Source organism: Canis lupus, chromosome 22, assembly GCF_011100685.1.
Source record: "Canis lupus familiaris isolate Mischka breed German Shepherd chromosome 22, alternate assembly UU_Cfam_GSD_1.0, whole genome shotgun sequence".
In the NCBI taxonomy this organism is placed as follows: Eukaryota; Metazoa; Chordata; class Mammalia; order Carnivora; family Canidae; genus Canis; species Canis lupus.
Window position 1 is genome coordinate 25,800,643 of NC_049243.1, and position 14,831 is coordinate 25,815,473.

The 14,831-nt window shown below is 32.8% G+C and overlaps 1 protein-coding gene across 1 annotated transcript in view; it reads right to left on the reverse strand.

Annotated features, from left to right (window-relative positions):
* Nucleotides 1-1,477: 1,477 nt before the first annotated feature.
* DACH1 (dachshund family transcription factor 1) overlaps nucleotides 1,478-14,831 on the reverse strand; it is a 423,382-nt gene continuing 410,028 nt past the window's right edge. The window contains exon 11 of the mRNA XM_038569719.1: nucleotides 1,478-4,310. Within this exon, the coding sequence (XP_038425647.1) occupies nucleotides 4,273-4,310 (38 nt within the window). The 3' untranslated portion in view covers nucleotides 1,478-4,272. The remainder of the gene's footprint in view (nucleotides 4,311-14,831) is intronic.

Genomic DNA, 14,831 nt, shown 5'->3' on the forward strand with positions numbered 1-14,831 from the left:
TGACATAAATAAAAAATACCATGAAAAGAATACCTGGTAGAGCATTTTACCTAGAGGAAAACGTATCCATCCCTTTCCTCAATCCCTACACAACTATTTAATTCACAAAGCACGTTGTATTATTCTCTAGAAGGTGGATGTACAATTGGGTCACTATTACTACTTCTCAGGAAGTCTCTAAGTCAGTACCCTCTTAACACCAGCTCCATGCCCACTACACATTAGAAGATGCTCAATGAATCTTTTCTCATTGAAAGTAAAATTTCCTATTCCAACAAAATGATCAGCTCCTCTGGGACAACAGCTAAGTTTCCCACTTGAGTCATTACAACATCTAGCACAGTGCTTTGTGCAGAATAGAGGCTTTATTAATGAATCTGTTTAAATGAATAAATGAAGATCAGTTCAGCTTTTATATACCAGTTGTACATATTAAAGGTAAATGTTAGCACCAAGCCTACACATAAGTAAAAGTGATATTTTTTACAATGCCATTTACAATAACGTTTTAATTCTATTAACATCTCTACTTCCCATATTGTAAAAATGCAATCCATATAACTTTTATTTGTAATTTACTCTTGTCTGGTAATAAATAGCTTTTGTTCATATTGTAGTTTTGCTAGTCCCAATGAGAACAACATGGGGAGAAACCTTAAATCATTACCAAATTCCACTAACATCCAAAGACTGTATGATGTTCTAGTACAAGTCTTACTGACATAAACACATGAAGACAGAAGACAAAAATGTGTTTGTAATGGTCACACAAACATTTTAAGTTTTTATTAGGGAAAATCATATTTTGTTAATTCATGAAATAATTTCTTTTGACAGAAAAAATCCATTTTCCATTCTCTTGGGAACGTTTAGAATATTCACAGAGATAGTAACCCAATATTTGTTCATATGCAGCATTTTGGATTGATTAAAACGTGTCTATATTATTAAAAGATATTGGAATTTCAAAGTTTCTAAAGGCATTTTTTCCAATGATAGAGAATGAAAGCAAAACACTAAGATAGAGTTACAAATCTACACTCTTATAGATATGGGAATAATATATTTTGTTCCATCAACATGTCTACTTTACATTATTCAGCACAAAGCTTTGTGAAATAAGAATCATGGGAATATAAGAATATAAAGGAAAAGGGTACAAATAACAGCTTCATAAACTGAGAAATGTACATAAATAAATCATGTATATGTGGGCAGTTTGCTTAGCTGGCAAGAAACAAAATATGGAAAATCTGCTTGTTAAACAATAACTACAGAGTGTGCTTTTATGATGTTTTTCAGCACAGTAATTCATATTAGAGATAGAAGCAGTTGCATGTTAAATAAAATCATTGAGCATTGTTCCCCTCGCATTGCAAAGAGCTGACTTATGTTGTTTTTAGATGCCTCCCATTAGAAAGTAAATATTCCTTCAATGCTATGCATTTCACAAAATTTAATAAAGACGAACTGTAAATAAAGTCACAGGGAGATTTCAGACAGTTTTATTAGGAGATTGTTGAAAAGAAAAAAGAAAATTAAATACAATAACAGTAAACGTGGTTCTCACATTGAAACCAGGCTCAAAGAACTAGGCTACCATAGAAAAATTTCCAATTCTTGCATTATGATGTAAAAACAGATTTTTGTACAGATTTTGTACAACAAAATTCGTAATAACCTTTTCTCATTTTTAGAAAACTTTAAATATATAGATAAAAATAGACAATTTTCATAGGTCCTACATGAAGATGAGTATGTTCTGTTCCAAGGGCTTGCATAGAGCGCAAATGTGGTTATAATATAGTACAACTAGACATTAATATTTTTAGGATTACAAAAGCATGGAAACCATAAAATGGGCACAATTTTACTTGTCTATACCAAAAAATAAAAACCCAAACAAACAAACAAACCAAAAACCCAAAAACAAAAACAAATTTCAAACCGACCTGTAAAACTAAAAAAGGAGAAAAAACTTAAGTTACAGACTTAAAATAGCATTTCATGAATTGTAATATTTACAACATGTTAGTAAGATTCTCTCTTAACATATAGCTGATAGCTTCTTTCTTTAATTCTTGCTAAAATTCCTTTTATACCAACCAAACACTAAAGCATTCTCAAAGGTCTTGAAAGTATGCATTTTAAAACTATTTAACCTACTTAACAGGTGACTCTATGCAAGGAGCAGAGCAATGGCTGATTCTACTACTTAGGTAAGTTGTAGGCTTTTTAAAAAATCTTTTAAAAAATGTATGATTCAAAAGCTTGCCACAAGTCCCTCCAATTTTAAGTGTTGTAATCCTTTAAAGACTGCATACAGGGAAAAGCAAGAAATACAACAAGGAATAGAATCTCTTGTGCTCAAACAACAAAAGATGGCTATGGAAAAACTATGCTTCGAAAACCAAGTTTCTACAAAGCATATACTAATAGTATTTTAAATAAAAATATTGCTCCCTTTCAAGCAAGCTAAAATAGGAACTGTATATATAACTTTTTTTACTGTAGTAAAAAATGGACTTAGCTGGTTAATAGCAAACTACACAAAAGAAAGAAGTATGTTCCAGTATTGCAAGGAAGACCTAAAAACTATAGAAGCTTAGTGCCAGAGTATCTATAATGTTAATTTCCTCTCTTAACCAAATGATTAGTACCGAATCAGAACTATCTTTAAACATTTTTAAGCTAGTTTTCTTGGACATTTGGGATTTTGCTCTTTATGGTAATAAATAATGCTATGATCATAAAATTTTAAGATGACAGCAAAATCATAAAATGCACAGCGACCGTCCTGATTCATAATATCAGTCTTTAAAGGTGTAACTCCAGATTAATAAAAACAAAGAGAAGGTAACTACAGTGTGTAATAAGCACTGTTTGCAGCTTTACTTCCAGTTATCTGCACAAAAGTGAAAACACATACTGTAACTTTCAAAAAGACAGTGAAAATAACACATAGGCACCCTTCCCTCTGACGGGGTGGGGGGGAAGCACAACACATTTTAACTTTATCACTCAGCGCTACATGGTATTGGACTGATACATCAAGGGTTTGTTAGGTTTTGTTTTTCAGCAACATTAACATAATATGACATTAACATATAAAAATATTTCTGGTGTTTTGATTTACTGTTCAGCCACAATCCATTCTCAATAGTGCAGTTTGGGGCACTAACTAGGGTTCAATATACAAATAAAAGTGGCTGACACAGAGTTCTGATGTCACCAGATGCTTAAGATCTCATTCATTAATACTGTGACTCCAGACAAATATTTACATGCCTGCATGCGTTAAAACCAGAAAGGTGTCTTTCTGACTAACAGGGTGACAAAACATATTTTCTAAAATTCTCATTTTCCTAAACTCTAGTATACTACTGCATACATAATACCTTCCTTGTATGTTTTATGTTTATATACTGTACATGTGACCAACAGTTTGAATAAGAAGCATCATTATTATTTTAAAATCTATATGCCCACTACCAGTTTGGAATGAAAACATGTTACATTTATTTTATTTTTTTAAGAAAAAAGACCTTCAGTGAAACCTTTTGGCTTATATTCAATGCTTCTTTTCAGATATGCAAAATGTTATTTCACTGGGTTGTTGTCAACATCCAATTGTTGGTCTTTTGGAAGTATGTGAAAAAAATCTTCAGGAGAAAACCCACAATTAGTTTAAAATCGAATGTAATAGAATATTACTCTTTGATTTATTGATTTTTTTTGTTTTTTTGTTTGTATTTTTTGTTTTTTTTTTGTGTTTTTGTTTTTTGTTTTTTTAGGAATCCTCTATGCCCCCTACAAGTTCATTTCCAAGGGTTCTTGCTGGTTTCTGGAGGACATAATTCTGAAGGTCTGAGTGATCACTGGTACAAGAGTCTTTTGATGTGCTCAGATCCAGAATTTTCAGAGGAGGAAAATGGTTCATTCCATTAAAAAAACAAAGCCAGGCCTTATTCAGGCCTGCCTTTAACTCTGTATACAAGTGTCCAGCAGCAAAGTTGCAGTGTTATTAACTGTAAGAAGTTTGATACTTGTACATTTACAAACATTCTCAGGTCTCTGGTATGAACCACAGGTGAAAATCAATGGAGGAAACTTTTTTTTTTTTTTTTTTGTAGAATACTTAAACTTTTAAAGAACATTAATACACAAAATTGAGGAAGTTCCCTTAAAAGGACTTTATTTTTTCCGAACTTTCCAATGACGAATGTCTGCAAAGTTCTTTACTATAACATGGATTTCTTCAACAGGAAAAATTCAGTACATGACAGTAGTTTTCAAATACAGTCTTCCATCTAAAAATGAACAATAAAGAAATAATTAATTTCATGACATCTGGGGGACAATTATGAATATAAAAAGTAAGTAGCCTGGTATAAAATTTGTAGATTTTATTCGATCTTCACTTGTTTAGGAAGTAACATTTTCCACATATTCTTAAAGTTAATTTCATAATTACGTTGAGTTTCCATGATCAGAAGGAATACAGAATTTCTAGTTCTCATAAATATATATTTGTTATTTTGATATCAGTTTGAGAGCACTCAGAAAACAGATAAGAGTATGTGTGTGTGGGTGTTACTGATATGCAAAGCTAGTTGATTTCTGTTGAATGACAATTCCTTCTTCCAAGCTTGCAGAACCAAATTTTCTCTGAATGCACTCAGGTGTGTCTCCATCACGAAAGACTGAGCTCCCATCTTACTCCTTAGCAGTGCTGTTAAGTATACCATTTAATGTACCTATTGTGCACATTTGTTGCTACTTATATGAAAGCCATCTAGGTTATTTCATCACTGTCAAGGAACTACATAGTCTTTCCTCCTTGAAGTGAAATTAGCCAAACAACCAAATGTTAAGAAGGAAATATATTACTCAACTTTTACCAATTAAGAAACCCACGGTTATGTGAAAAAGCAAATCAAATATTGGACACATGCAATAATCCCATTCGAATGAGACAGAAATAAGAAATGGGAAATTATGGGACGCCTGGATGGCTCAGCAGTGGTTGAGTGTCTGCCTTTGGCTCAGGGCGTGATCCTGGGATCTGGGGATGAAGTTCCGCATCAGGCTCCCTGTGAGGAGGCTGCTTTTCTCCCTCTGCCTATGTCTCTGCTTCCCTTTCTCTCTGTGTCACTCATGAATAAATAAATAAAATCTTAAAGAAAAAAAAAAGAAATGGGAAATTAAAAATCCAGAGGAAAAACAAAACAAAATGTAAGCTCATTTCTCAAATGTAGCACGCTTCAAGCTGCCAACTTTGTGGTGTGGACTAAATTTTGGATATATTTTATACAAATATATCTAAATTCCTATTTATAAGATCTACAGTAGAAGGTAATAAGAAAATTTTTCCAAGCATTTTTAAAACTGAATATTGCCATAAATGTTTGCAAAATGACTGGTAGCTGACCAATAGTGTTAAAATATAAAGAAACAATCTACAATAAATCCAGGAAATAGAAAAATACAGTCTAAATATGTGCAGCTCTCACTTTCAACATTAAGCTCATTGAATTCTTTTACATAATATATAGTAGACACAGAAACTCATAAGGAACTTAAAACCAATGTTAAACCATTTTTTACTTCATAGAAATACTGGTGTGCCCAAATTTTACATCCCTATTTTGTCTGATTTTAGCTTAAACTCTACAGTCGGAATATAACCTCTAAAACATCATAGAACTGTTTTATTCATTGATATATCCGCCAAACCTAGTACATGTTCAATAAATATTTGTTATACATATGAATCAGAGACAAGTTTTGTGAGACTTACACGAAGTAGATATTGAAATAAATAAAATATATATTTAATATATTATATTATTAACATCCAATATCCACCATTTGCCTTCAACAGCATGAAAAGCAATGTCCATCATATCAATCTCATACTGGCTAATTTCTAATAAGATATATCAAGTATTGGTTACCTCAATAAAATTAATCCAATTCAACTTTAATAATAACATTTATTTATTAATAACACTATTATCAAATTATTGTTATTAATATCATTATTTATTTATTAGGATCTCTAAACATCCTTATCTTCCCTGTTCAATAATCATATATCAACATTATTTTTAATATATACAACATCTAATAATGACAGTGACTATCTGTTCCCCGTAAGTGGCATACACACTTGGATATATACTATCTGAGATTCACAAATGAAAATATATTATTAAACCAACTATTTTTGAGCCATGACTTAAAGGCATGGAAAACTATGCTCTATAATCACCTTAGAAATGTTGTCTAAAAACATTTTACTTCATGGTCAGTAACAATAATCTTTCATTAATGCTAAATATTACTATAGCTCCCAAGTAGCCATTGTGATAATATTCAATAAAGATAGAAATTTCCTAAATCAAGTATTAAACTAATACCAAAATCAAAGTCATAACATTTTAATGAAAATTTCTTTCGAAGGATACAACAGTATCATATTAACATATTATGAAATATTTATTGTTTTCGCATGGAACATGGTCTGATTTCTTGTTTGCTTGATTACACCCACCTGTGGGACAAAACTATGTTTTTTCTCACTTACATTAGAGATATAAATATAGATATATAGATAACTTTCTAGTTTTAGCTTAGCGGGAATTTCAATTATTCACTTTAGAAATAAACCTAATAAACTTGGTATTTATAAAAATAAGCTAAATTTTCCGCTTTTCATTTACTTAGTACCAGGTGGCTAAAATTTGCACCTTTTTAGAGATAACTTTGATCATAATGATTTTTACTATGTAAGGCAACACATTTTATAAAAATCTAGTCATAGAGGATTCAGAAGCAACTGAAGGAATACTATATTTTTACCAAAGTTTTCTAATTCTTAACCTTTAATTACTTCATCCCTACTTCTTTATCCTTTGAACTGTCTCAGTATTTCTGCTATATATAATTATGTTGAGAGCATCATTTCCACTCTTACCTTAAAAAAAAAAAAAAGGCAATGTTTCCTAGCACTAGACAATGGGACAAGAGACATTCTTAACTTTCCCCAAATTCAAATTCCTTCACAATATCTATGGAAAAGTATTTGCTCATAATTAACATCTCATAATTTCATAATTTGCTCATTTGTTTTGATTTTTTAAAATCTTTGCACACTGAAAAAGAAAAAAAAAATAAAATCTTGAAAAACAGCTTTTGAATCTTCCGTGTTGTCTACAGCCTGATAGGTAGAAAGATTCTAGCAGCAAAGAGTTGTTACCCAAAAATAATTCACTGAGCGTAAATACTTGTTTTGAGAGATTTACTAGCCAAATTCTTCACCAAGGCCTACCAGGTGCTATATAATTTGATACAATATTTTCCTCTCTAATCTTGCTATTACCACTTTCCCCTCTTCCATGACCCTGGCTCTCCTTTGCATCTAGGACATGCCAAGCTCTGTACTGTGTTGGAATATTTAGGCCTGTTCTTACTTTTAAAATCTAGAAGGTAAATACCTCCTCCTTCCCTGTTTATTTTTCTGCTCCCTTATATGCAACTTCTCTAGATAGAGAGCTCCTATTTATTCTTTAATATAAGCATCCTAGGAATGAACTCCTTAGCATTTGTCTCACTTTGAAGTTACATCTGGGGAGCCTACTACACAACTGAGAACCACAGAAGTAGCATCCATATCTCTTATCCCATCAGTATTAGAATGACAGCATTCAGCACGATGCTTGCCTTAAAAATTTTACGCAGTCTCAAATAACAAACTTTTGGAGAAATAAATTAATATGCTTATATGACAAAAATAATTACCTTTAGCATTTTAATGTCTGCCTGAAACTAAATTTTATTTTATTTTATTATTTTATTTTTTTATTATTTTATTTTATTTTATTTTATTTTATTTTATTTATTTTATTTATTTTATTTATTTTATTTATTTTATTTTTGGAGGAGGGATGAAGGGATAGGAAGAGAGATAATCTTAAACCGGCTTCATGCCCAGCATGGAGCCCCATATAGGGCTTCATCTCACCACCATGATATCATGACATGAGCTGAAATTGTGTCAGAAGCTTAACCAACTGAGCCACCCAGGCATCCTTAAAACTAAATTTTAAAATGAAACTATATTCATTAAAAAATATAACAATGATATTTATTTTGAAAGCATCTTTATCACAGGTCATATATAAAATACATTTATAAAAATAATATACATTATATTTATATTCTCAGTATCTTATCTACTATAATTCTACTTTTAATAAATGTCTCCTTGCATTTTTGACTAATGTTCCTAACAGATGGACAAATGCATCAAGCATTAAAGATGCCAGCTATAAAACAGATCCCACCTGCTACAGTTAAGGCATTTCCATGATTAAATAATACTTGGGCATCAGAGATTATCTGCCTTAGAATTAACTAGAAGCAGATATACACCAGGCACAGACAGACCCTGGAGAGTAACTGTCTCTCCTTTTGACCACAAAGCCTAACTTTCAAATCAATTCTACTTTATAATTTTGTCATCTTTATTGAAACATACTTACAGATAATTGAAAGTCTGTAAGGAAAAAAATAATTTTATATTGTTCTGGAGAAATTATACTGGTCCTGAAATCCACAGCAAATATCTCCATTTGTATGTACCCAGAGAGCTAACAACAAGCCTCTGAATTATAGGACTATGGGTCTATCTCAGGCTTCTGATAACAAACCACCTGAGTGAAAGTTGAATGGCAAGGGTGCTAGGAAAGATATATGGGCCCATAACTCACACTGAGCTATGTTTTTATGTTATATAATAATGGTTTCAATATTTCCTTTTCTTGAGTCTTTCAACAGCAAGCAAAGCCATGGGGCCATAGAGAAGGCTCTACAAAAACAAGCTATAGACGAAGGTCATTCCATGGCTAAGACTTGTTATTCAGAGGTGTGTGTTGTTTGCATCTGAAAACTCAGAGGTCTTGTCTATGTATTTTGCTTTAAGGGCTGCCCTTTGTACATTTTACTTACCTTCTAACTAGATAATCTTAACACCTATCCACTATTTTTTGTACTATATTTATTTATGCATGTGTTGACCACAGAAAAACATGTTTTCTGTTTCTTCTTGTTGCTGGGCCAGGTTTACCAAAAAATTATTCCTTAATACCTCAAATGGATGAGAGGTTTTTTTTTAATCAAGTAAATTAGCAATAAAGGCAATAATTATTAGTAGTATAGCTAATATTTTCTGGGCATTTGTGTTCAAGATACTTTATAGGTTTTAAGCCTGAACTTCCCAACAACTCAACAAAATATATCTCCTCAGTGCCTTTTACCTTTTCTTAAATATTTTATTTATTTATTTATTTATTTGAGAGACAGAGAGAGAGAGCATGAGCAGGGTGGGGGAAGGGAGCAACAGAGGAGAGGGAGAGGGAGAAGTAGACTCCCCACTGAGCAGAGAGCCCATCCTCATCTCCATCCCAGGGACCTGGGATCATGACCCAAGCCAAAGGCAGATGCTTAACTGACTGAGCCACCGGGGCACTTTCTTAGTGCCTTTTAAAAGTAGGCTATTAAGCTTGAAAAACTTATGTATCTTGCACATTTTCACAGAGCTAGCAAATAAAAGTGCAGGTATTTGATATGTGTATGAATCCAAATTTCACATCCAGTCCATTACACTTCCTTTCTTTAATAAGTAGTGGACTCTCATTGCAGGAAATACCATGCCTCTGACTTGGAGGGGTAAGGGCTTGCCTCTCAGTACCTTTAGCCTGTCTGCCCTGTGGATCTATTCCTTGCTATCTTCCCCAAGACAGCAAGGAATAGATTCTGCATTCTTTCAGTATGCAGAATTTCAACTGAATAAATTGAAATGAGAACTAGAATTCTGATGGTTTGGTTTCAGACAAAATATCTTTCCTTTAACACTATGATTATTTGCTTTTGTATGGGAGGTTGATTTGACAGAAAAATCATCAAGATACACTTTGGGCATGGGAGTACTTAATTAAAAAGTCGATTCTAATTAAAAGCATTTGGGAGTAGGGAGTGAATGAAACTATTTAAATTACAAATTCCTAATAGTTCCAAAGTTCATTGTGATTTGATGCTTACAGCTATAATTTGGTGTATAAGAAAGTAGCTAGATCATGGAATAACTTATTGCAGGTGTAAATTTTTGTATATTTACTGTTACTATGAAGGTTTAGATCTATAGATAATGACTTAAAATTTTTAAAAATCCCTTGTAAAAATGGATCTCAGCCTTTAATATTGAAGTTGAAGCTGGGGGACCTGGGTGGCTCAGTCACTTAAGGTTCTAACTCTTGATTTCAGCTCAGGTCATGGTCTCAGGGTCCTGAAATGGGGCCTTACATTAGGTTCCATGCTGTGGGTAAAGCCTGCTTAGGATTCTCTCTCCCTCTCCTTCTGACCCTCCCTGGCTCTCTCACTCTCTCCCTGACCCCTCTCAAAAAATATATAAATAAATACAGTTGAAGCCCTCAGATGGTACATATAGGAATATTATATGTTAAGTATATAGTATATCATTTGCTGTGGCTAAGGAGGAAGAAATAGGGGATCTGTCACAAAATTTCTAATTTTGGTTTGATTTGGGTTCATGTATTAATTTTACTATTTTGGGATCCCTGGGTGGCACAGTGGTTTGGAGCCTGCCTTTGGCCCAGGGCACGATCCTGGAGACCCGGGATCGAATCCCACGTCGGGCTCCTGGTGCATGGAGCCTGCTTCTCCCTCTGCCTATGTCTCTGCCTCTCTCTCTCTCTCTCTCTCTCTCTCTCTGTGACTATCATAAATTTAAAAAAATAAATAAATAAATAAAAATTTACTATTTTGCTGTAATGTTTTTGCAGGTATTATTATATGTAGTTATTGGTAATGTCTAATACATATAGACAGATATAAAATTTAGCTTTCATTCTATATATACTTTAAAACTAGAGTATTGAATACCTTGATTATTTATTTTTAAAACTAATGAAATTTGTTCAATAACAATCACACTATATAACAAGATTTTTATATTAGAAGATAGCATATAAATTGGAACAATTTCAAATTGTTTAGTTGGAGGACATCTGAAATCCAGTTCTTTCATTGTATGAAAACTATGTGAAATCATTAATAAGGGAGTATGCTAGTGAAAGATATCACATTATATACAAATAGATGTATATTCTAGTTTTGAATAGAACTTCCTTGCAAACATCCACAAAATCTCTAACATGTCTTTTGTACAAAGGGCTTAATAAATTACATTTCCTGTTAGGAAGTAGCTTGATTAAAAATGGCATCTATTTGTTCAAAACTTATATTCCAGACACCTATAATCTAACAAAATTTGCTGCTCTTACAAAACAGTTGTATGTGTATATATCTCACTACTCCAGAACTGAGGAAAATATTAACATAACCAAGGGCAAACATATAAGATCATATATCCAGAAAGTTTAATATTTACTTAAAGAATATTAGTTTAATATTAGCCTTGAGCCTCTCTCAACATAATGTCCTAATCATGTGAAGTAAGAGAAACCAAAACAAGTGATGAAAACAAATGTTAATGATTCATGTGATATTTGATAAGACAACGAGAGGAAGTCAAAATAAAAGCAAACAAACAGGAACAGATGGGAAGGATCTTTGTCAAGTCATAACCCCTCTTCTAAAACCCCCAAAGGAAGAAGCTAATTAAAGAAAATATTGTTTCTTGCTTTTTTTATATAATTTTATATTTAGAGTAAGAACATTCTGCAACTGCTAAAGCAAAGAAGCAGAGACACAAAGTCTACATTTAACATGAGAAATATTTTAAGAGAGATTGATGTTCAGCACAGGCCCTTTTACAAGAGGATTCTGAGTAAATATCATTTCTTCTCATGAAATGCAGCTAATAACAGTCTAAGTGATTTCCAGAAGTTATATTCAAGGTTATGTTCAAATACAATTAAAAAGTAAAAACTGAAAAAGTTGCAACAAATTTTGAATTTTATGTAACTCAGCGTTTGTAGCTGCAGAATTTGAGGCCCACAGAATTGGGTCAAAGTGAAAGACGACTAGATCCCAGATTCCTTTTGAATGCTCCATATAAGTACCTGATTCTCTTCTAAAGAGTGGGCATGGACCTTGTATATAAGAGCATTGCAACAGGTGTATTCCATATATATTAGCCAAATATATTAGTAACCCACAGTGTGTTATGGGTTACCTAATGGAACAATATGGTTCAGCTCATTTGAAATCAGAGCAGATAATATCATGTTTATTAAAAGGCTAATATGAAGTAAATCTCTAGTGGTTAATAATGAAGACAAAAAAGTATAATCAAAAACTTTTATAAATTTTTCGGTTCCCTTCAAAGAAAAAAGTAAATGACAGAACATAGTCTAATTTAAAACAAGTTTTTGGGGGCAGCTTGGGTGGCTCAGTGGCTTAGCGCTACCTTCAGCCCAGGGCCTGATCCTGGAGACCCGGGGTTGAGTCCCGCATCAGGCTTCCTGCGTGGAGCCTGCTTCTCCCTCTGCCTGTGTCTCTGCCTCTCTCTCTCTCTCTCTCTCTCTCTCTCTTACTGTCTCTCATGAGTAAATAAATAAAATCTTTAAAAATAAATAAATAAAAATGAATAAAACAAGTTCTTAGAAGATCATCTAAAACTATGATACACACTTTGAAAGGTAACTAAGCTTTAGCCTAAGACAATAAAAGTGCAACTGTGTGTTTCATGTGAAGGGACTTTGTATCAGACCTCAAGTTAAGCACCAGAATCAAGGAGAGACCCAAACTTTGACAATTGGAGAATTTGAAGCAGGTGGAACTGGACTATAGGCATTGTATGGCTAGAAAGGATCATCACTGAGCAAGTTGGTCTAATCACATCCTTTCTAAATGGGATGCTAACTAGACAACCAGTAACAAAAGTTGGATTGAAGAATGTTCAGGGAAGGCATATGAAGATCCACAGATAGCTGTGGTTAATCTCAGCTGGTGTGGAGTTACTTAGTCAACTCTAGCCCTAGGCAAAATACTTTTCCCAAAATGGCTAGATCGCTTAAAATATCTCAGTTCCTCTGAGAAGTGACATTCTTATTGTCGATATCTTAAAGAAGAGGCTCTTTGCCTCAATTTTAGGCTCCATGATGATACTCTCTGGAATAATTTACTACCCAAAGAGTAATTTTACTACCCAAGATTAAGATAATTCTGTTTTACTGGGTACTAACAATCTTTTATTCTGCAACTCAAGAATCTTCCTCAGTTGGGGTAGAAATCTGGACCCTGTGGTTCTATGCATTGACATCTATTTAGGAACTCAATGTTCTTAAAAGCATACCTCCATGACTGCAGCCAAGCAAAACTGATTAAGAAAAATCATATCATCAACTGTCTACTGTTATCTATGCAATAGGGAACAGACCATTCTAATACATAATGTTAGAAATTAGCCCTCTAACAAAATGTTTTAATTGTGAATAATCAGCCTATATTCATAGAGACAGAGTTTGGATCCCATATATCATATTACTAGATTGTAAGTGCTGTCACAGCTATGTGTCACAGCTGTATATTTTGTATATTACTAGTTCCTTGAACATTGTTTGGAACCTGGTAAGTGCTCAATAAAAAATATATAGAAGGAATTATCAAACTAACATCACAAAATAAGGGGAAGATGGATATTGTGTGCCCCAGAATACCTTGAGAAAAATATAGTCTTGTGTGGGTGATCTACTGACTTAAGATACATGACCTGAGCCAAATCATGAGGAAACATCAGATGCAAAATGTTGAACACTCCATTAAGACTGTATTCTCCCAAATGTCAACTTTACAAATTTTTTTAAAGTCCAAGGAAGAGCTCAAGATCAAAGAGACTAAAGCAAAATGACAAATAAATATAATATGTGATACTAATGTGGATTCAGTAATGGTATAAAAATGAGATAAAGGGCATGATTGGGTCAAATTACAAAATCAGAATTTTGACATCAGATTAAATAAGAGTACTGTGCCAATGAAGTGTTTACTGAACTGATAAATATACTATGTTTATGTATGAGAACATCCTTGTGTTTAGTAAATGCCCCCTAAAATATGTATGGGTAAACATAGTGGGTAAAGGGCCACGATTTATACAACTTATGCTCAAAAGCTTTAGAAAATACCATGCAGGTAGAAATAATTAAAAAGCACATGGGAACAAAATATTAATAATAGATGAATCCTGGTAAAGGACATATGAAAGTTTTAATAGTTTTTTTTTTAATTTTTCTGTGAGTATGGTTTTCTTTCAAATACAAGTTAAAAAATAAAATAGTTTGCTAAATGATATAAAGTTTAAATACTTCACCAATATCGTATTTATCAATAACTCATCGAGAACATACACTCTACTATCCACATATACTGTTCTACTGGTTACATGGATGGGATTCTCATAGAAAATGTTTTCTGCTTAACAACAAGGCTTTCAAGAAGTCCTATTCAGGTATTAGACAGTAAGAGGATACTTAGTGATTTTCTTAATAGAGTTCTCCTGAAAGACCAGGTTCAGTTTCATGAAAATTACCGGACTGAGGGTGTGGACATAAGCTGGATTCTGGTCTATTGGTTCATTTTGTTTAAATGGTAATTTTATAATTGTAAAGTTTATGAAGTCTGCTTAACTGTATTACCTGTTAGTTGGTTAGTTAGGACTATGTATGCTAATGTGCATTTGTTGGTATACAGAAAGTACTGTTCTGATTAACTGTGTCTGAAACACAAATTATCTTTTAAAAGTTTATAAAAAACAAATAAAAAAGCAGAACACAGACCTCTTT